Raw genomic sequence first — 22,747 nt, 5'->3', positions numbered from 1 at the left:
TACTTTTTTGCCATAAAATATATTCTAACTCGAGGTGAATGGGGACAGTGTAATGTCACATTACCGGAGGACAGTCGGCTTGTCTAAGGATCAGGATCATGTTATAACTGTTTTCCCCGAACTTCCCTGCCTGCCTGTGTTATTCATTAGCACTATCGGGCTTCTTCCATTGCAAAAACATCCCTAACTTCTACTCTTTGCTTTTCATGGTGAGGATACAGCCGCACTTATTTATTTTTAATAACACAATGGATATACAGTTTTTATTAAAATTAACATGTAAAAATACTTTAAAAATAGAATTATAAATGAGTCAAATAAAAGAATATGGTAAATATTGTTGTTTCTTTAGACCTGGTTTGGGTGTTTATGATACGTTCTCATGAGCTGATTAAAGTTAATCCAAAGTCAGAAACTTAACAGGTTGTTTTAAGGTTGACGTTGTTTCTCTCAGCCTAACTTTTTGGGTGTAATTGATGGTATAGGTCATATCAGGGAGTGTGAGAACATCAAACTATTATTTCCTGAGCTTGAAAAATGCTAAATTATTTTTTGTATATACTTTATGGCTCCTATACTGATTATTGCCATTTAAAAACTTCCTTGGTTTTATTGATGATAGTAATGTTGACAGAAATATCGATACAGGTAGAATACTACCAAAGGGGAACAGGCTGGTATTTTGCTGATTAGAGACATTAGCTTCTTGGACATGCTTCTAAAGCCGAGAATGTAAGTCAAATTCTACTGCAAATATTGTGGGTGACTCACTCATTCGCTCTCACTCTCGCTCTCTCTCATATGAATATGGAATTTGACTGGTTGGAACATTTCCAGAAATAAGTGGAATGCTTCTGAGAGGAAAAAGACAAAACAAAACTGTACATCAGTGTCCTGTCTGGAATGCTTGCTGCTCACTTACCATTGTGCGTAGGGCCACTGTGCCCTGGTGCGTCAGAGAGCTTCCTGCCCACAGCTGGGCTCTCCGGGGATCTCTGGACCGTGGAAACCACACTCCGGTAATGTCAGGAATGAACCAAGACTTGGGGCTTCATCCTCTCAGCTTGGTGACTTTTAATGCCCTCATGCCTGATCAGGAAAAGCCATCACACAGACTTGAAATGGCTCCCCCAAAATGAACAGAGATGTTTCAACTAATAATGCTCTCCAAATGAAATCAGTAGCACCAGGGTACCCCTACAGACTCTCTCGTCCCCACTGTCAAAGACCCCAGTACTCACAGGCTATATCACACACAGAGCCCAAGTGCCACAGTCATTCCAGAAACAAGTGCTGGACACTTACTATATGCCGAGCACTGAGCTGGGAGCTGGGGGGGCCAAGGTACAGTCCTTGGTTCGATAGCTCATCGAGCAGAAAAGACAGACGCAGAAACAAATTATTGCCGTGTAAGTAAATGTGATCATGGAGGTCCTTTTCTAAGTGTCTTGGAACCCCCAAGGGAGAGCCTGAGACTGGCTGAGAAGCCGGGGAAGCTATCACTAACCAAGTGGTGATATCTGGGTGACATCTGAAAGAGTGGGAATTTCTCAAATGGAAAAAGGGACAAATTTAATTTGAGCAAAGAAGAAGCGAGAGCCACAAGGTCGTGGACAGGCCTGCAGGCTGAGGGAAGCACTGAGAATTTGAGGACATGTTAAGGGCACAGTGGAGCGCGAGGCTGGTAGGAAGTTTCGATTATATCTAGTTAGCTATGGAAAGCCAGAGGGTTTTAGGAGAGGAAAAAAAGAGAGGGGACAGCTTGGCTCTGTGTTGTAGAGACAAGACCAAAGGCAGTGATGGGAATACACGGGAAATGAGAAAGCCCGGCTCGGAGGAAGGTTGGGGGAGCCACATGTGTGACCAGGTTTTGAACTAAGGCCTCAGACAAGTCCCTCCCGCTGCTCATCGGGAGACACCAACACTCCCCCGGCTCAGGCATTCTCTGATCAGAAGTGGCAGGCTTCATACCTGCACCGAGTGCTCGGGCCTGCTGCCACATGTTTCACACATGCCATTTCACGGAATTCCCCCAAGTACCCCTGAGGGGTAGGGATCATGACCCCATTGTACAGAGAACACTCAGAGGAGTTACCTGGGGAAGGTCACACAGCTGGCAAATGGCAGAGCTGGCATGCTGTGACTCCAAAGCAATGCCCTATACTTACCTAGGCTTTTAAAAGCCCACGGAGAGGTGGGGAGGTGGGAGAAAGCCCATGGGGCACAGGGAGGATCGTGGAATGGTAGGCCTCCAGGACTCAGGGACTTAAGCTTGCATCAAACTTACAATTTGACTGTGATAAAGTTCTACAAGTCCTTGGCTTTTCTCTAATGAGGTATTTTTCACAAGAAATAGCAAAAACGATGTTCCTGGGTCCACACCCCCTCATACCCTTTATTTCACTCTCCAGGTGCTGGTCACTAACCTCTGGGCTGGGCTGGAAAGTCTCCTTTATGGGCCCGGCTCCCTTCTGCCCACTGCCCCACCTGCATCCCTCACACTCCTAAAAGCTGATATCATTTTGCTCCCGGACCAGCTCCTGGCTAGACAACGAGATGGGAGCTCTCCTCCTCTGAGGCAGAAGTAACTGAGAAATCAGCCAACCACGCCCAACCACAGGGGAGGCAAAGGTTCCAGAAGCGTGGCATTTCCTACTCTTGGCTGCTAGGCTTGCAGAAGTCAGTGTCAGATGAGAGGCGGGCCCTCGAGATTCATTCATACCCTGGGATGCTCCTCCGAGCTTTTACAAACTGTTTCACTCATGAAGGAGTCAGGCAAATAGGAAGTGACATTCTTTCTCATCTTCTCTTGACAAAAATCCACCTTGGCTCCTATTCCCACCATCTAAATCCATAAGCATTTCCTGCTGCAGCCGCATGTGTTCCACCGTGAAAAAAGCAGGCAAGTCTCTCCAGGCTTAGGGGCCGGGGGCTCCCTGAGCAAGGCCTGCCTCCCAGCCAGGCAGCAGCCAGGGCAGGGAGCAGCGGAGCCCTGCCGGCTCCAGCAGTGAGCCGGGGGCCAAGCCTCGGGCCTGCCGCGCTCCAGGGTGGGAACGGTCTGCAGGGCACAGACAAGGCCAGACACAGAGGTCATAAAACAAAATTTATCTTTAATTTGTAAGTGTCAACAGCAGTACAAAAGATGGAGTGATGACAACTAGATTAAGGGTAGAGAGGACAGTCTTGAGGTAAATGAGCATAAATAGGCAGTTCTTATAGACACTCCCCTGAGGGGCCTCGGCCCCGTCACGGCATATACATTATCACCCAAAGATGGCGTGTTTGACATATCAGGAAAGCACCTTGTGCAAAAAGGAAAAAAAAAGTAGCTAAGGTGCCAACATACACCAAGACAGATAAAGACAGTGTGTCTTTCAATCTTGTCTTTTCCCTTAATTATGAGGCGGGGGGTGGGGGGTGGAGGAGACTTGAAAGGTACCACTGAAAGATTATTCAATGCTGAGTTTTGTCTCACGTCAATACTGCACAACAAAATCCAAGAAGGTGGCGTATGCAACAAAGCCAAGGACAATGATTCATTCCTTTAAATTTGAAGAGCTTCTTTGCTTTCCCCACTTCTTTAACCCTTAGCGAACTTTTTTTTTTCCATTACAAGAGGAGAGTGTGAGAAAGATGTGATGGCAACCCTTAAGGTCATTTAAAAACTTTACACTGGACTGTACAAGAATTTTTTTTTTGATAAACTATTTACATTTTCAGACTTTCAAACATATTCAAAGCAGCAATAGACACTAGTTTTTATGGTTTTTGATTTTTCTAATTGCCCAAATAGTTACCAGCCATGGGCCAAGTAGGTACCTGCACTATACATAGAATTTCTACAAGGGAAATCTGCAGTTAAGATTTGCTCAAGGGCGCATTCAATGCCCTCGGCGCCTCAGGGGCCGCACCCGCAGTGTTGCTGGAGGAGCCAAAGCACAGTACCTGGACAACCGAGTTGCAGTTGTCCCAACAGCCCTACACAAACTCTACACTTTGAAACAGCAGCCAGCATGTCAGTCCAGCATGTCAGTGAATTGTGCTGATTAAATTAACATAGAATACAATCTCACAATATACATCACAAATTACAATGTTGGGAAATAAAAGAGTTACAGTAAGATAAGTTATGTAGTAACAGCTTATAAGCTTGTCTAAGGTAATAAAAATTTTACATGGCAAATACAATAATGCATGAACATAAATGCTAAGCATTCTAACTTGCTACAAGCTGGAGAAGGGTACAATAAAGACTGCACTTTCAAAAAAAGCAGAAACACGTATGACGAAGGAAGACAAACGGAGAATGCACATGAGCAGACCTGCAATGTGCAGCATACAAAACAGTTACATATTTGCACATTCCCCACACTCCAAGAGCACCAGCACTGAGACCTCACTTTCCGTTTGTGGTTCTTCAGGAATAAGAAGCTACTGAGTGAGATATGTCACTGAGTTGCCTTCAAGCTTTCAGAGTGCCACGGACACCAATGACAAGAGTGTCTGCACTGTCACTTGCCTGCCCCTCCCCAACCCATCTCTAGCCCCACCCCCAAGACACCAGCATTTCGAATACTTGTTCATGAGCTTTGGGAAAGCAATCTGTCCCCAGAGGAAAAGATGGGATCAGGGTGAAAAGGAAATGTGTGTTTGCATATCAATGTTTTCAGTGATCTCAGCAGAGGGTTACACTCAATAGTATAGGGCATCGGAAAGAGGACATAATCGGCAGGAATAACAGCTAGAAGTTGTTTATTAAGGGAGAAAACACGTCAGGGGGCAGACGACTTAAAGAAACGATGCAAGTGCTTTTGTAAAAGGACAAATGAGGTCATACAATATTATTATACTTTGAGAAGTGAGCTTAAGTGCCAACTCAGTCCTTAGACAAACGTGTACAAAACCAGGCAAGGTTACAGCAACATTGTGTCATTTTCTCACAACAAAGGAAGACCCGGTGATAATTCCAATACATTCCTCTAGCTGCATTGTTTGCAGTTGTTGGCACTTGGTACAGGACTTCTCATATGAGCTAAAACTACTAAGGGATTCTTTTTGCTTCCCTAATGAGAGGGTAGAGGTCACCTCTTCACAAAATTGGTAAACTGAGATAAGCAGCCTCCGCTGTGGTGTTCAAGTAACCAGGCTGCCTTCCTACTGGGGGTGGGTGGACTTCCTCGAAACAATTCCTGCTTTCAGCTAGTGCCTGTCCTCCTGGCTCGGGAGGGTGTGCTCCAAAGAAGCAGCCTGGCTTCATAAGGAAAAGAAAGCAGCCTTTAATTTCAGCCCTAGAGTGATCACACCCTTTTCAAATACCCAGGCCCCAGTGGGGCTAATGTTCAGGGGAGGCCAGAATTTGACAAGCTCAATAGCACTGTGAGCCCACGCCTGAATTTAGAACTTGGCCTGGGAGTCTGCGTCAGGACCCTGGCAAATCAAATCAGGCCTGAGGACAAGGCTGGGGAGTATCAAATACCAAGTGAAGCAAACTGATGTGCTCCCAACAGGTTGAGCTATGAAAACAACAAAGCTCTCGTACCTTCCCGGAAAAGATGCTGCATCGTGTCTGCCAGGGAAATAGAGATTGCCTGCCTGGCTGTTCTGTCCACAGATTGACTTTCTTTCTCCCCCTTTTCTTTTTCTTTCTCTCCCTCTCTTTCTTTCTTTTACTCCTTTCTTCCTATTCTTTGTGGTCCATTTTTAGGATAGGATTGTCTGTCAGTGTCCCTGTTTTAATGGAAAAATCCTAATCCTGCAAGTTCTTTACCGAAATAGAGATAATTTTTATTTTTGATTTGAAGATACTACGAAATAAAAAAGCACTGAAAGAAGTGTATTAGTAGTCTTTAATCTAATTGGCATGGTGGGACTTTTGTTAATGGCCAATCTCAGAGGCAGATTTTTGCTTTCATTGCCACATTCATTCTTCTTGCTATTAAATGGTCACAGAACGAACGACCTTATGCAATATATGTGGATTCACAAAGCAAATGGACTCTCTCCCAGCTGTACTGGGAACGTGGTGTGCTCGATTCACTGACTTTCTCTAAGAAAAAACGTCCGAGTCTGGGTGTGTGGACAGCGGATTCTGACTGCATGAGAACTCGAGGGGAGGGTGCTGCTGCCCGGGCTCCAGAGGCAGCGCTGCTGTCTCCCGTGGCCGGTGCGTCACCATCCCCACAAGGAACAGGGACGCGTCAACTTCTAGTGTGGACTGACACATATGGAGAGAGAACAAAAAGGAAATACATAACTTATATCTCACTAAGCATTCATGAACCAAAAATAAATTCTATTTCTATGTTACATTTACACAATTAGAAAAATCTAAAATGAGATGGTAAAGTCGTAAAAACTTTGTTTAAGCCCCGCTGCAAATAAAATGAAGTGATCCCTATGATTGTCATTCTTAATTCCCAAAGATATTTAGAGCCACACTTGGCTAATAAATAGAATACACTGCCTGTGCGCAGAATTTAGATTCAAATACAGCATCACTGTTTGACCCAGGGAAAGGGACATTTACAATCAGATCGTTCCTGAACAGCCTTTCGTTTTTGAGAACATGGCGAGCAGTAACTGAGCCCCAGTAGTGAGGCAGAGCTGGAGCTAAAACAAAGTGTTCATACACACATGTATTTTGCATAAATAAATGAAATAACAAGACATAAAAATGACTCAAATCCGGCAACTGTGAGGCAAGCCCACACGAGTCGAAACAGATGACTTTTGTTCATGTAGTTTTTCGTACAACAGTTTCACATTAGTCAGAAGTGATAAAAAATACCATTTATATCCAGTGCTTATAACACTTACGAAACAACATCTGTGAGTGTGTGTGTTTTTGTTGGGTTTTTTTGTTTTGTTTTGTTTTGTTTTTACTACAAGTGAAATCAAGTTTCAGTCCTAAAGAACAGTCCTTTGTTCTCCACCAGCCCAGAATATTGTTTTGGCATGGTCATAAAACAACAAAATTAACCTGCTATTCTAAATGTTTGCCTTTGTGCAAAATTAATTACATACAATACAATGCTAGCCGTACAGCACTCTACCTAAGCGACAAAAGAAAAAAGGAGTGGGAGAGGGCAAAGGCCAAAGTCAAAGAGGGGAGAAGAAACCATGAGAATGAACTCAGGAGGAGGGGCACATATTCAAAAGAAATCAGTAAGACAATAATAATAAATACTCATGTTTTGAGAAAAATGACCTCCTCCTCATTCGAAATAAATGTACAAAACCAAAGTTCCAATCCCCAACCAATATTAAGAACAAAACATTCCTATCAGTACCTTAGTCAGCTTATAGAGAGCACTCCCAGCTAATGACGTAGCCAGTGATATCTTGCCTAGACCTATTTGTTGCTATTAGATATGGCCTTGAACACTCTGTCAATAAATATGAAGGTACACTATTTTCTTCCAAGTGACCAAATGGCTCAAGAAATACGATGGGGCCATTCCTATGTCCTGGTGATCAGATTCTGGGTTGTCCTGTGAGGTGAACTGTCCCATTCACAGACATTCGCCACTGAACCACTCTGGGTGAGCCCCTGCCCCGCCCACCTGTAGGCAATCAGTCCTGGTTTCAGGAAGGTCAAAATGGCATGGCCGAGCTCCCTGTGGTTAGGAGGTGGGGACCTCGCTGCCTCCCAGCCCATCAGCACATCTCCAGAAAATCCCTGTGTGACAAGTGCCGTTGGTCTTGTTCACAGGGAGGCCTGCCCCTCACATGGCCACCGACAGACGGTGTGAGCCAGAGGGACTCGTCTGCTTCCCCAGGAGTGATGTGTTCCCCAGAGTTGATGGTAGGAACATCCCCTCTAGGGAATGTATTCCCTCTCCTCCTCCTTCCCTATGGTTTTCTCCCACTCTGCGAATGCACCACGACTACCTGCCTGTGTCTTTTCTTTGAGGCTGTCATATGGCTTCTTACATCCTGGGGATTTTGCAAAGAACTCCCTAGATGGGCCAGATGGGACAAGGCAGCTCAGCATAAAGGTGCCAGCCAATGACGGCATCGCTGTGGCCGCCTCTGTGGCCTACAGCCTTGGGCTTTAGGTTTGGCTGCAGGACTCTCCTGCCCAGAAGTCGCCACCATTGACCCTTGATGCTGAATGGCATTCAGGGGAAATGCCACCAAGCTAGATCCTACCACTTGCTGCTGGGCTGACATAGGGGGAAATTCTGGCCAAAGATTCAAGGTCAAGGCAAATCACAGAGGCAAAGCTGTTGAAGATTAAGACTCTGCACCTGTATCCAAACACACAGCCCTGCAGCCAGATACACACTCATGTATAAAAACAACCATGTATGTATTTAATAGTACCTTGTTTCAGAAATGCTTCCAGATGCTCTGGGGACATAAAGTCACTATGTACATCTTTTGTATCTAGCAGGACAAGGAGGTGAAAAGGGCTGAAAGGTTCTTCGGGGAAGGACGGTGAAAAACAAAAATTATTAAATTAATGCCACCAACAATTTTTTTTTAAATAAATAGTAAGTGGACCCTTGACATTCTGGAATGAATAAATTATTTAAGAGAAAATGTGTTAAGACTGAATGTCAGGGTTAAAGGCAAAGGGATAATGGATGTAGTGAGAGGTGGTCTCAGGCAGAGAAGACCACCTTGTTGGTGTCTGGTGTGGTGATCGCTCTGGTGTGCGAACGCCACGTGGCGTCACACGCTGATGGCACGTCAAGAGGCAAACACGATTGGGTACATGCACTGTGGCAACCTTGTTCGTTCCTTACAATATCTTGTCTCCAGATTCCTGAGTACTTTACCATTTTCTGGAAAAAAAAAATTTAAGATGCCAAAGATTGTCTAAGACTTTGCAGTGTCTCCTTTAAGACTTTCAAAATATTAAGATTCAAAAGTGATGAGAACGTTTGGCACATTCGAAGCTGAACTCTACACATGGAAACACGGAATCCCGAGGCCTTTCGAATATGCTCTACATGCAGCTGCACACGCCGTGGACTTGTTCTGTTTCACAACGTGAAATCCTCAGTTGTCTTCTAAAGTAATTCAGAATAAAAACACATTCACAACCTGTAGGCCGGCACAGCATACCTGAGTGAGAATGTTTAACCCCATCTAAAACAGTAACTTAAACCTTTATCAACATCCAAAGGAAAAAAAAAAAAGTAAGACAAAAATATAAGACTTGTAAGACAGCTATGGGTTGAGATAAGTTTTCAAGTCCTGGTGTCTCATATTTAATATGTCTTCACCTAAATTAAAAAAACAACAACAACAATAACAATAACGACAAAAAACTCAAGTTCATGAAAAATCAGGGAAAACTTAATCTGTCTCACACGTTACAAAACGATTAAGACCATTCTGCTGATGTAACTGTGGAGCCACAAATGCATGCGGGCTCCTAGTTAAGAACGTTTTGTTGGGGGAGGGGAGGTGAAATGTCAGAGTATTTTAATGCGGCGAACAAACACTCCTCAGTTGGCACTGACAGCTTCCGGGGCTTCGTTTTCACTGCTGTAGTCTGATTTGGGATCATCTTCATAGTCGTCATACATTTCCATTTCATCCTCTCCATTAATCATTTCATTTCCAGCTAGGCTTCCGCCATCTGTCTTCATACCATAAGTGCTCTGGATGACCGGGAGGCTGGGCTCTGGGCTGGCGGAGGTGCTAGAGCAGTCAGATGTCATCTGAGGTGATGGTGTGGTAGTTGCCATAGTAATAGCACCGGGATACACAACACCTGTTCCTGTGGTGATTGGAATCTGAGGCTGTTGCCTGTATAGATTCAAAATAAATAAAATAAAACAGGAGGAAATGTCTATATACATGTATTCTTCTGGGTGGCATTGAGATTCATCCCCCCACACATTCCAAAGCTCGGGGCCTGTTTGACATCTAAACAAATGGCTAAATGTGACAAAGATGTTCCCTGGAGGAGGCCTGCAATTCTCCCTGAAGCTATGGTTGGGGGCTATGCAATACCATGGAGCAATTTATTGATGGTTTTGTAACATAAAAGCGGGTTCTGATAACACTGCAAAGCTTGGATAACACTTGGCTTTTGGAACAAATGTAGTTAATTCCATAATGTTACACGTGAGGTCGTTTTTAAAGATTCCCCCAGAACGTTAAAACAAATAAACTGGTAACATGAGACATATTCTAACGAGACTGTGAAGCAGGGCTGTGTCTCCACCGTGGTCTGAGAACCATACGGAGGAAAGACCAAGACGAGAAAGGCTCTGGTAGGTCCCAGAGTCAGATATAACAAAGCGTATATTTAGTGCCCATGCGCTGTCTATTTACTTCCAGGGCAGAACTGGTAGGGAAGAAGCTTCCTGAAGGGGCTCCTATTTTCCCAATTAAGGAAGGATCATCTTGGACGTCATTATTCCTGAGGCTCTGCGCTGGAGCTGCGGCTGGGGGAGTCAGATGGGAAGAGCGTGAGAGCTCTGCCTCTCAGCAGAATCATACACAGTGATCGCCTCATCCTCCGTCCTAGCAGCGGCCAAGGCCTGCTCACAACAGATCACTCCACCACAGCGCTGCTCTAGTTCAATTACATTCACCGGCCCCTTTCTGAAGACCGCCTCTGCCTCTGCAGGGAGACATGGCTATCCGTCTCTCAACTTCCCTTCGGTCATTATAACTGGTCAAAGGAATTAAAGACCTGCCACCTAGCTCGGAAACTGTGACTGAAACAATATTCTCATGGGTGCAAGTGTTTGCCAAGTGTTCTCAATCTTACAGAAAATAATTACAATGTAAGTTTATTTCAAAATGTCATTGTAACTATCCTTGCTGATGCTCAGTTTCCATATATTTATAAAGGCTGGGGTCAGGGGAGCCTTGGAAGGTCCTTTCACCTTCTAACACTGGTGGCTCTAGGTCAAGCCCATCACTTACATGATTCTTACTGACCCTCTACATTACCAACGAAGCTTTCTATCCACCTCAGTCTGAAAGGAAAATGCCCTGAATTGATGAAGAAGTAGCTATTCTTCAACATGTCCCAAAGGAGCATAATTCCCTCAGAAAGGCCTGCACACTTCCCATCCCGCGGAGGAGAAACGACGACGAAGGCCTGGAACTGCTCTGCGGGATGCCTGAGGGGGCTGTCTTTACCAAACTCTCAATCACTAGCCGGCACAGTAATGAACACCTACCTTTGCCCCACGTACTACATAAAATATTCTCACACATATTACCTCATTCGATTAACACGGCAAACCAGTGAGGTACGGTTATGCCCACTTTTCAGGTGAAGAAAATAAGGCCTTATATAAGACCCTGGATTCAATAACCAGCAGAGTCAGAATATGAGCCTGGGCCACCTGATTTGACTCTATCACTTCTTCCTTTATAGGTATTCAATACACAGAGGCCCATCCTCCTCTGTCTCATAAACATTCCTGAGACCCACTGCACTCCACCTGGTGCCAATCCATTTTCTGTGATACTCAAGGTGACTTTTTTGACCACGTGAAGGGAGAAGATGAGAGAGGGATCTCAGTCCACGTGTAGAAACATCCTATAAAATAGTGGTCTCCCTCTCACAGAACCAAATTCTAAACACAGTGTACTTCTGCTTCCTAAGTTTTGGGCAAATTAACACAAATTAAATTTCATGCTAACCTGCCCAAGGCAGTGAATGCCTCATTAAACATTTTACTGGATTTGGATAATCGCAATAAAAATATTTTTGCCTTAATCACATAATGAGGGTAGAGTAAAATCTTTTGCTGCAGTAGTAACCCATTTTACAGGTTTCTCAACTGGATGAGCTAATCTGTGATACAAACTCTACATACAATACACAAGCTATCAAACAGTATACTTCATTTTCACATGGGACTTTTTTTTAACCACAAAGAATAGATGGTCACTTTTGCAGTAATTTTAACTCAAAATGTCTAGATTTTAGCTCTGTTAAATAAAATTTGAATTGAGCTCCTATGATGTGCTGGGGACAATGCTTGGTTGCTTTCACATTATCATCTTCAATCTTCACAATAAGCCTGAGAGATAAATAGTATTTCCCCTCTTTCACAGATGCAGTAACCAGTTAAGTTTCAGAGAGGTTAAGTTGTTTGTCCAAGGCCGCACAGACACCACAGCCAGGAGCCGAACCCTTCCTGGTCACAGATTCTCTCCGGGGTATCCAGCCCGGGGCAAGATAGGCAAGCTCACACTACCAGAAAATACTTAGCGAGCTGAGTCAGAATCAAGCCTTTTAAAACTGGGTTTCACATGTTTAACAGTATTTGGGCATTCAGTTGGTAATGGGACACTAAAAACGAACCACAGACAAACAAAACACCTGTACATCTTATTTTCTGCAGTGAAACACATGTGATAGTCAAAAGTCTGGGGGGCTGAATGATACTAGACTCTGTCACCCACGGACCTACCTACTTCCTGCCTGGACATGCCCCCGCATTCCTTAAAGATGTTAGCTCCTGGCTCACCGTTGCTCTCTCTCTAATATCGTTCCTGCCTAATTCTTGATGACTCACTATCCACAGAGGTGATCATTCCGAAGCCTTGCTATCTCAGACTCTCACCTACTCTCCACTGTGAAGGTCTGGCCGCCTCTCCGTATCAATTGTTCACTCTTATCATGCAGCTGACCTTGGCATTTCCAACTGCAACCTCTCCTTAATCTCAATTTCAAACATCCTACTCTGACCACCACATCATTCTAGTTTTGTCCTCTAATCCGCACTTCAGCAATTCTCCCACTCACCCCCACCAAGGAGCTGCAATTCCTTAATCCTTCCGATCAACTTTCACTGTTCCTCTCCCTCCCCATGTCCTCACTTACTCTTTACTCAGTATAAATTCTGTAGCTAATCACTCTCTCATAGGTACTCTCTACACTCTTGCGTGGCAAAACTCTTCACTCTCCGCCTACTCTGTGACGACTCCCACACAGCAGAACTTGGCTGCAGAAAGCGCGATGCCATGCTTACCAGTCTCTATAAGTTTATGAGCATGAACTTGAAATTGACCTCTGGGGCTGTTCAGCCATCATATTGCACTCTTTCCTTGACCACTCCTTCTTCTACTCTGCTAGATAATTGTTTCATACCTTCTCAACTTCTCCTCCCCCATCCTCACTCTCAGTTGATGACTTAGCTTCCCATTTCATGGAGAAATTAGAAGTACTCAGAAGGAACTTGTTTTTTTTTAAATTCTCACCTGAGGACATGTGTGTTGATTTTAGAGAGAGAGGGATTGAGGGTGGGTGGGGAGGGATAGAGAAAGAGAGAGAGAGAAAGACATAGAAACATCAATAATGTTGATGTGAGAGAGAACATTGAATGGTTGCCCCACCCCCACCCCCGTACGTGCCCCGAGTGGGGATTGAACCCACAACATTTTTTTTTTGATGTACGGGACAACAGTGCAACCAGCTGAGCCACCTGGCCAATGCCAGAAGACACTTTTCACAAACTCCCACCATCACATTTATCCGCCACCTCTGTCTGTACTCCTAATTCTCTGCCTGCCTTCCTGTGTTTTGAATCAATGGATATTCCAGTGTAAGACCAACCACGCTGCTTGTGCACTGAATCTGTCTGCTCTTGCTTTCTGGGGGCCTCTTTCCAGCAACTCTCTCTCCCATCTGCATTATCAATTTTTCTTCTTTCCTGGATCATTCCTAGTAGCACATAAACATGCCATAATCTGTCCTGCTTTAAAACAAAAAAACAACTAACATTCTTTCTTGACTCATACCCCCTTCCTGCTACTACTCTATTTCTCTAATCTCCTTCAAAGCAAAAGTCTTTGAAAGATTGCATATATTCACTCTTTCCATTTCTTCTACTCAATTCTTCCTTAAACCAACTTTAATCACTCCCGAGACTTCACTGAGACAGAGCTTGAAAAGGTCACACACCAATGATCACATTGTTAAATTCAGAAGTCCATTCTTGGCCCTCACCTTACTTGACCTATGTCATGAGCTGCATTTGATACAGTAGATCACTTTTCTCCTTACTGAAATACTTTGTTCACTTGTCTTCCAAGACACCACACTCTCCTTGTCTTCTCCCTTTCTCATCAGCTGCTCTAAGTCCCTTTGATGCCTCCTCCTCCTCTCCCTGACATCTAAACGTGAAAGTACCCAAGGACTCAGTCCTTTTACCTCTTCTCTATCTAAATTCATTTCTTTGCTGATCTTATCCAGTTCTATAGTTTTAAATTTTATCTGTGTGCTGACAACTCTCACATACGTCTATAGTAAGCACTACATCCCTAAATTCCAGACTCATATATAAAACTTGTTTGATTTGAATATCCAAATGCCACCTCAGCCTTACAGGTGCAAGGCTGAACTCCTGATCATTCTCCTGAGTATCTGCTCCTCTAGTGGTCTTTGTGATCTTGGTGAATGACTACTTCAGTCTTCTGGTTGCTTGAGACAATCTTTGGTATATTTCTCTCAAACCTTATATCCAACTCATCAGCAAATCCTATTGGTCCACTCTCAGTAAAATACCCAGAATCTCTTGGCTTATTGCCACTTCCACCCCTACAAACCTGGTCCAAGCCACCATCAAGTCTAATCTGGTTGTTGTAAGAGCCTGGACATTTCAGGCCGTGGCCCCTTCAGACAATACTCAACACAGGAGACGGAGTGACCTTTTTGAAACCTGAGTCCGATCACAGTTCTTCTGCGTGTGTAACCTTTCAGTGCCTTTCCATCTCACTCAGAGTCAAATTAAATATCTTCACGATGGGCAAAAGTCCTTTCACAGTTTGACCCCCTCTTACCTCTCTTATATCTGTTACTATTCTCACCTCCTCATTCCGGTCCTATCATTCTGGCCTCCTAATTTCTAAATAAGCCGATCCCAACCTTTCCTCAAGACATTCACAATTGCTGTTCTTCTGCCCAGCTCTTCTCTCAGATAACTGCATGGCTCGCTCCATCACCTCCTCAGTCTTTGTTTAAATTTTATCTGCTCAGTGAGGTTTTCTATAGCTGCTCTTTCTAAAATTGCACCCCATCCTCTGAAACTCCCTACCCACTTTCCTCCTTTACACCTTGTTCTAATTACTATCGAATATTTATTTATTCACTTGTCGATTGCCTGACTTCTCCCACTAGAATAAAAGCTTCATGAGGATGGGAATTTTTCACTAACATAGCCCCAGATCTCAGACAAAGCCAGGAACACAGGAGCACCCAATAGAAATCTGTTGAATTCGTGGAATGACTGACTGACCGAATGAATGAATGAGTGAATGAACTAGTGAGTAAGAGGAAAAACAAATGAAAAAAGCTGGCTAACCTATCATAGAAAAGAAAACAAGTAATGAGACTACATATACGACAGAGAAGGTAGTGAAGAAGGGGTGTGAATATAACCATCTTTAGATGCTTGAATGGTTGTGTTTATAAATAAGGAAGAGATTTGTTCTAGAACAGACCAAAGAAAGGGATTACAATCAACCTACAAAGTAGCAAAAAGGCATATTAAGGCTGAGTCAGGAGAAAAGACCTTTCTAGCATCAGGAGTCATTCCGCAAAGAGACCAGCTCTCTTGGGAAGTGGTGAGCTCTCCAGCCCCAAAGAGCCTAAGCATAACTTAGAGAGGGCTCCTGCAGTGGCTGGCTGCTTGAATGATGTGACTCCTGAAACCTTTTCTAAGGTACCAGAGCCTATGGATGCAAAATCATAAGCTAACTGCCTCCGTGGTCCTGCCAGCTCATTGTCATTATCAGTATAAAAAGAGACTAAAAAGTTCAGTGAGTGTAGCTAATTAATAGCTGGAGATGCCTAGCTTCCAAGGGTTTCCAAAATATTGCTCCATCCTATCTATCTTACTTTCCTTCACTGCCAGGGGAATTCCTAGCTTTCTCCTTTATTATTGAACATTTCAACATCCCTGCCCCCATGAGTTCATGTCCTCCTTCACACTAAAACAGGAATCTTTATCCCTGCTTTCATCCTGGCAGAACCGAACTTCAGGTCCCCTTCCTCTAGGATGACCTATGATCACATCTAATGTGTAGTGATCTCTCTTCCTCTGACCTTTACTTGTTCTTTCTATAAAATCAAAATGTGAACTTTATTATACATTATGTGCAACACTATGTAATGCATCTGTGTGTCTGTAACAAACTATTATTTGCTGATCTATTCATGTATGTGCCTGGCTTCCCTGACTATAGCATTCTCTGAAAGCTCCCTGTGTACAGTATTAATGCCTCATGTGTCATATCAATTTAGTACAGTGCTTGGCACAGAGCTAGTTTCAAACAGGCCCCCACCAATTGACTGACTAATCTATTAGCAAAATGGAAAGATCCAGCCATCATGTTCAAGCTTTTTCTATTGGAAATTACTTTCCTAAAAAGCATTTTTCCTTCCTTTACAGATCAATTGCAAAGTCAAAATTCAAACACTGCTGATTTCACAAACAGGAATAGCTGGTAAGTATTGGGCTTTACAAATAATGAATGTGCACATCAAAACCAAAGTTGCAGATGTTTGTAAAAGTGTAAACATGCAGCTTACATGAGCAGAGATGGCTAAAAACCCTTCCATCCCAGCCCAAGTGAAGAGTACGAGCTGACCCTCACGGAGGCCGAGCTGGCCCTGATAGCGTCCAGCATAGCTGCATGGTTCCAAATCATAAGAATATTTAGAGAGTACAGTCTAGCTTGGCCGATTGCAAAGGAAATACATTTTTATTTTTGGCAAAGCTCTGTTGTTTGCAGCATCTATAAATGAAGGCAACAAAGTTTGCTTCATTGGGAGATAACCCTATCATTACACATGTCTGTAGTTGATACCATACAGTAAGGAATGGAGATGAGAGCAAGCTTTTTACCTTATTTATGGAGATTCTAATCCAGCTTTCTTTACAGAAAGCCAGTACTGAAAATAAGTATGGCTAGTCTATGCAAACCAATTATATTTATAAGTATCTTATAGGTCTGATTAGACCTTTTTAGAAGAAAGATCAAAAGAGAAAATGTTCAGATCCCTTATAGCATAAGGCAATAGACATTATAATTCTTTATAACATAAAATATATACTTGGCACGTAGCATTATTTTTCTAGAATACTAATGTCTACTTTAATTTGGGGCTTCCAATCTGCCAGAGACTGTTCCAAGTACTTTAGATATATTAATAGCTATTCAGTCTTCAGAAGGGTTGTAGGTAAAATTGTCATCTCCATTCTATACATGAGGGAACTGAGATACAGAGAATTTAAATAAGTTTCCTAAGGGCATGTGGAGAGTTCAGAGGCATACAGAGGGCTATGCATTAGTTCCTGGAGCCAGGAAGAAACAGATCTAATATTTGAGCTGGAACAGTCTGGCTCCAGAATTGATGTTCTTACTCACTATACAGTGTAACCTCTAAGCAATTTGTAGGCTCTGATTGAGAGGTATGTGTAACGGTGGAAAGGACATATGTTTCACATCCACATAATCCTGGTTCAAATCTCCGCTCTGCAATGCACTAGCTGTGTGGCCTTGGACAAGTTATTTAACATCTCTGAACATTGTGCTTTTTAACCCTTTTGTGAGGATTTCGTAAATCTGTTTATTTGCAATAGTCTGCCTAATTCACTGAGCGTAGTATATAGCACATGGTGAGCAGTCAATAATTTACGATTATTATTCAAAAACTAGCCCCAAATGTAATATCTTATAATACCTGCAAAATCCTCTATTAGTTCGTGGTAAATTATTGAATGACCTTCAAATAAAGGGAAGTACATTTGGCCATAGTTCTTTGGGAAAAGACAACATTGGAGCTATATGTATCCGAATGAATACCATTTCAACATTAATAATACTCTTATCAGAATTATCCCAAAACTCTGATACTTAAGCTGTCAATCAAAGGGGTTAAATCCAAGGTAAGAACTAACTTATCTCCATTTCAAATAATTGATAAATTCATCATAATAGCTGAGTAAAAATTTTAACTCACTGAACTTTCAGTTGTATCATCAGTAAAATGCATGACAATGCTGAGCAAAATGTTATTGGCTTGAAAGTTATGCAGGTCTTTTCAAAAATCAGCTATAAATATTGATCTTATCATCATTCTCTCAAGAAGTCAATAGCAATGTTTGAATTTCTTGTTTGTTTTTCCCTCTCATAATAACTTCACATCTATTGAAGATCAATTTCCAAAGAGCAACCCCAGGGAGTTACCAATCTATCAAACACAACTACGTAAAAGAGACTACAATTCTTAAAGTGGAAATAATACCTGGCTTTATGCAGCAAGTATTACCAAGCTGGGCAGGAGAGAGTACTCAGCGCTGAGGGTTAAAGATGAGACACCCACTGGTCTTGCCTGCACACCCACAGCCCCTTTCCCTAGCCTAATGGGATCCTTCCGTAAAGAACCCCCTCTCCACCACCCAAATCAGGGTCTTTACTCTCCTGATTTTAAACTGCTTTCATGCCACTATATGCCACAACCAAAGATCTTGTTTTTTCTAGCTTCCAGAAGCTCTTCCTCAAATAGCACAGCCATACTCAGGACTGTGCCAAAATAGGGCTCTGAGGCTTATTCGGAGGCCCACGTGGTCAGGACAAGTCCTCAGTCCTGCAGCAGGATGGAGGCAGAGAACTGGATTTAAACCTTTGTTCTTTTTCACCTTTCAGCAGCCTAAGGCCGCTAGAAGCCTCCAGAGTCTTTATCGTATTTAGAGGATTACGGGATTTGTATATCTAAAACAGCTCTACAATATACAGTTGTCAGTCAATAAGTGCTACATGCTACTGAGTAGTTTTATCTTATTATTTCATGAGCACAGTTGTGTGCTGAGATATTTTGATCCAGAGCTGTTTCAAGTACCCTTTGGTAAAGGGATCTAAATCGAATAGAATTACTGCATCTCAGATTTTCTAGTAAGTACCAGGAGCTGAACCGGCACTTTGAGACCTCGGTGGAAGAGGCCGTTGTGCATCAGCAGACTCACAGGGAGATGACTGAGAGAGGGGCGGGAATCGCAAAGCATCTCAAAGTTAAACTTTCCATTCTCTGTTCAAAAGAGATTACATACAGTCTCAGCCACACACGATCAGTATGGAAAGAAGACATTTATCACATAGTCTTAAATTTGCATTTTGTTACATATGAGTATACTTCCTACAATGCACCAAAATTGGTGTTTTTCATAAATCCTCTAATTAGCACGTGAATAGGTCAATTACACTGCCTTATACTTCTGGTGTTAAAAGCATTATTTTAAAAAATGCAAACAATGCTATTACGGGGGAATCTGACAATCCTATTTTGGCATGTCTCATCTGTCACTAGATTGGGATCCTTATAAACTGGTTTAAGCCTCTCTTTACCTTGAAAAGGTCTGCCACAGTGGAAAGAAATTCACGATTATCTAGTGTAATATCATATAAAGTTTTTCTAAGATAGTAAATCCGTATTTAATATATTTAATAGTAACTATGACAGGAATTCGCCTTTACTGATTTTGTACTAAGTAAGCACTATATAGAGCTCTTCACAAGCACTGCCTCAGTGAACCTCTCAACATTCCTGCGTGATAGGTATTATTATTATTTGCTTCATTTACACATGAGAAAACAGAAGCTTCGAGAAGTTAAATCACGGCCGAGCAGGCGGCACAGCCAGCCGGCGTCTGAACCTCACAGACTGCGGAGCCCGTGCCCCTCCCCACACACTCTAGTGTGTGACGTGGACTCACGCCCTGGCTGCCTTCGTTGCCTTTTTTTGTTTGTTTTTATTCTGGCTATTTACTATTCCAAATTACATTTATGCTTCTAAATACATGATGCAGAAGCCAACCTTTTGTTCCATGAGGTTATTTTTCAAGTGTCGTTAACACTAGCTAGCTCTTTACTTCTCCTTTAAGACATGGATTTCTTTTCTTCTTCTTAGCCTGGCATGGCGCAGCTCCACAATTCTCTGTCCAGTTAACAGTGAATACAGCCTCCTCGTTACTTTACTTTTCTCTCTCAGGCTCCTTCCCAAGTGCCTTCCCAGCCTGGTCCCAGCTGCCTCAGGCAGGTACCTCCAGAACAGCCCCGCCCCCCACACTCCCCACCTCCCTCCCCGTGCTTCTAGGTCTGGGTGTGCTGGAACCTACAGGCATCTGCATCCCCACTTATCCTGACTACTGTGGTTTCAAGGGGCCTCTCTTGAATGCAGACAGCCAGTCAGCCAAGTTGAAATTTATACCAGAAATCTATTACCTAATTTTTAAACAAAATGACATGAAATCAGACTTGAAGATATCAAAAACATGTCTAGTTTTTGATTTAAGCAAGAAAATCCACATTGTTACTGTTTCCACCACAGAATAATTTACTGCAACAGGAGTTCTGGATCTCATGCCAAAAATGAGGTCCTCTAACCAATGTCAAGGCCAATTATCTTGTGGTAGATCCCACAACAAAAGCAGACTATTGTGATTAGAGTCAGAAGCACCACCCAGAGAAGTTGGAAAGCTTCTGGGGATTTCTCAAGTTTAGTTTTTATTTTTTCCTCCTTGTGTGTCTGTTCAAATAAACTACCAGAAACGTTGTGTGTGGGCACTGAGCATCTCAGATTAGTTTGGGCGACAGGGACGAGGGCAATCCGTTGGGAGCGACCTGCTGCTGGCCTGGATTCCAGCAGGAGCTGCGCGGCAAGACTGTGTGCCTGCGGCCTTGCGCAGATGACCACCTCCTCCCTTCCCCAATCTCCTTCCCCAACGGGCTGCCCATAGCCAGTCTGAGGTTTCCTCCTGGGGAGGGAAAGCCTGGACGGCCCAATTCAGGAGCACTTACCCCACGGTAAAGAACTGCCTCATCTCCTGTCTCCGAGACCTCATCAGTTGTTTATACTCCCCGATCCGGAGCTTTTTGCCATCGACAATGCAGGTGCGTTTCGGTCGAGGTTTGTATTTATAGTTCGGGTACTTCTCTAAGTGGATTTTGCTTAGCCGGGCCTGCTCTTCATAATAAGGTTGCTTCTCCTGGTTGGACATGGATTTCCAGCGAGACCCTAGACATAAAAAGAGCCTTAAGTCCCCAAGTGGGGAAGGCAACATATTCCTGACAAACACAGCTTGGTTTACCTTCCCGCTGCTCCACTCACCTGGGCTCTGAATGGCTCCTATTACCACATACCACTGAGCTTCACAGCTAGTCTTTTAGACTATAGAACAAAGGCTGATTTTGCAGGTGATGCATTTATTTCTCTCAATAATTTAAAGTCTGGCGTTAACAGTAAGTGTATTGTTTTAAAACATGTCTTTGCTGCTTAAAGATTCTCTCTAGCAGCAAAGTCTCCCCCCACCCCCCATCTGCCCATCCCTCTCAAGAGGGTTAAAAATCTAATCTTCCTAAGTGTGCTTTCAGTGTGACAGGAGTCTCGAGAAAAGCTTTCTTCGTTCCAGAAATTCAAACCTCTCTCTCATTCCAAGCATCTCTAGCAAAGCTATCCTTTGAGAAGATGTCAGCGGATGTGATGTCCTTCCATGCATAAAAACCCACTGTGCAGCACACTGCCTCCCCTGGCCTAGGGTAATTAAAAAGCCTAAACTCTACTTAAGAAGTTGTAGCTTTAGAACCGGAAGGTACAGTTGGAATTACATATACCGTTTTCAAGTACTATAAACGTTCATTCAAAGCTGTACCAATAAAAGTACAAAAATTTTTAATATGGTTTATACAGGAAGAAGGAAAAGTATTCACTCTTCTAATATTGTTTATAAAGAATTATCTAAACACTTGATGAAGAAGGGATGTGTTTTTTTACATGTATCAAATTGCATTTTTGTGTCTCGCTGGTGAATAAAGCGGTAACAGCTGTGCTGACTGGATGTTAGCTATTCTTCAGTGGAGATTTTTCACACATAAACAAATGGAAAAGTTGTACAAATATCCCCCATAGCCAGCAATATCCTGGTCTGCGCTCATAGCACATCCATCCCCGTTCACTCCTGAGTGTGTGAAAGTTGTGGGGAACGTCTATGAAGACAAGCTGCTCGGTGTTCTGCGGGCTTCCAGCAGCTTCCGGCCCCAGCCAACAGAGGGGTTTTGGTGCTCTTGTGCTTGGAAGTTTACATTTTAATGAATGCACTTACTATATTCTTAATAATTTTTTCACAGAATGCACACCAATAATATAAATTCCCAGCAGCTGCCAAAATGGGAACAGAGAAGTTCTGTGCCCATATGGGAGCTTACTCATGCTGCTACTAAAATGGAAAAAAAATGTCAAAGTCAGATATCAAGCTTTAAGAACAGAGCAACATTGGTTTTCTTTTGAATGTCTATTAATTAGAAAAAAAAATTTTAATATATACATTGGGAACACTTTGGTTTGAAAGGTATTTAAATTAGAAGGAATAATACCACTATGCATATCTCTGAGACTCTAAAAATAAACTTAATTGTAATGACATTTACTATCCATCGTGAAGTTCAAAAGTCAAAATGGAAAAAAAGGGAAATTTGTATTTTAACATTTCGCCACTATTTGATCTATGTATGTTTTAAATTTTCTTAGAGGTCACTGCCTCAAAATGTCTCAGAATCAAGTTAAATTATTTATACAGTGACAAAACATGTGTATTTGTATATGTCCAGATCACTGATATTCACTCAGGTTAAATATTTATTGCTTTTGAACAAAACATTTAAAAAATGAAAACCACAGTTTAAGTCTCTAATGTTTTTCAGCTTCTTTAACGGCTCCCTTTGAGATTCTGTCACATCACGACAGCTTAAACAGAACAGTGCC

At 42.8% G+C, this 22,747-nt stretch overlaps 1 protein-coding gene across 21 annotated transcripts in view; it reads right to left on the bottom strand.

Moving 5' to 3' along the window:
• Window positions 1–9,346: 9,346 nt before the first annotated feature.
• Window positions 9,347–22,747, bottom strand: part of SOX6 (SRY-box transcription factor 6) — a 597,341-nt gene continuing 583,940 nt past the window's right edge. For all 21 annotated transcript variants that reach the window (XM_053924605.2, XM_045194160.3, XM_024558829.4 and 18 more), the window contains 2 exons: window positions 20,788–21,004; window positions 9,347–9,762 (listed from right to left, as the gene is read on the bottom strand). In XM_053924605.2, coding sequence (XP_053780580.1) covers window positions 9,459–9,762; window positions 20,788–21,004 — 521 coding nt within the window. In that variant the 3' untranslated portion in view covers window positions 9,347–9,458. The remainder of the gene's footprint in view (window positions 9,763–20,787; window positions 21,005–22,747) is intronic.

The sequence above is a fragment of the Desmodus rotundus genome, chromosome 5 (assembly GCF_022682495.2).
Source record: "Desmodus rotundus isolate HL8 chromosome 5, HLdesRot8A.1, whole genome shotgun sequence".
Lineage (NCBI taxonomy): Eukaryota > Metazoa > Chordata > Mammalia > Chiroptera > Phyllostomidae > Desmodus > Desmodus rotundus.
The sequence above is the reverse complement of the archived record's forward strand: the minus strand, read 5'-3'. Positions and strand labels throughout refer to the sequence as shown.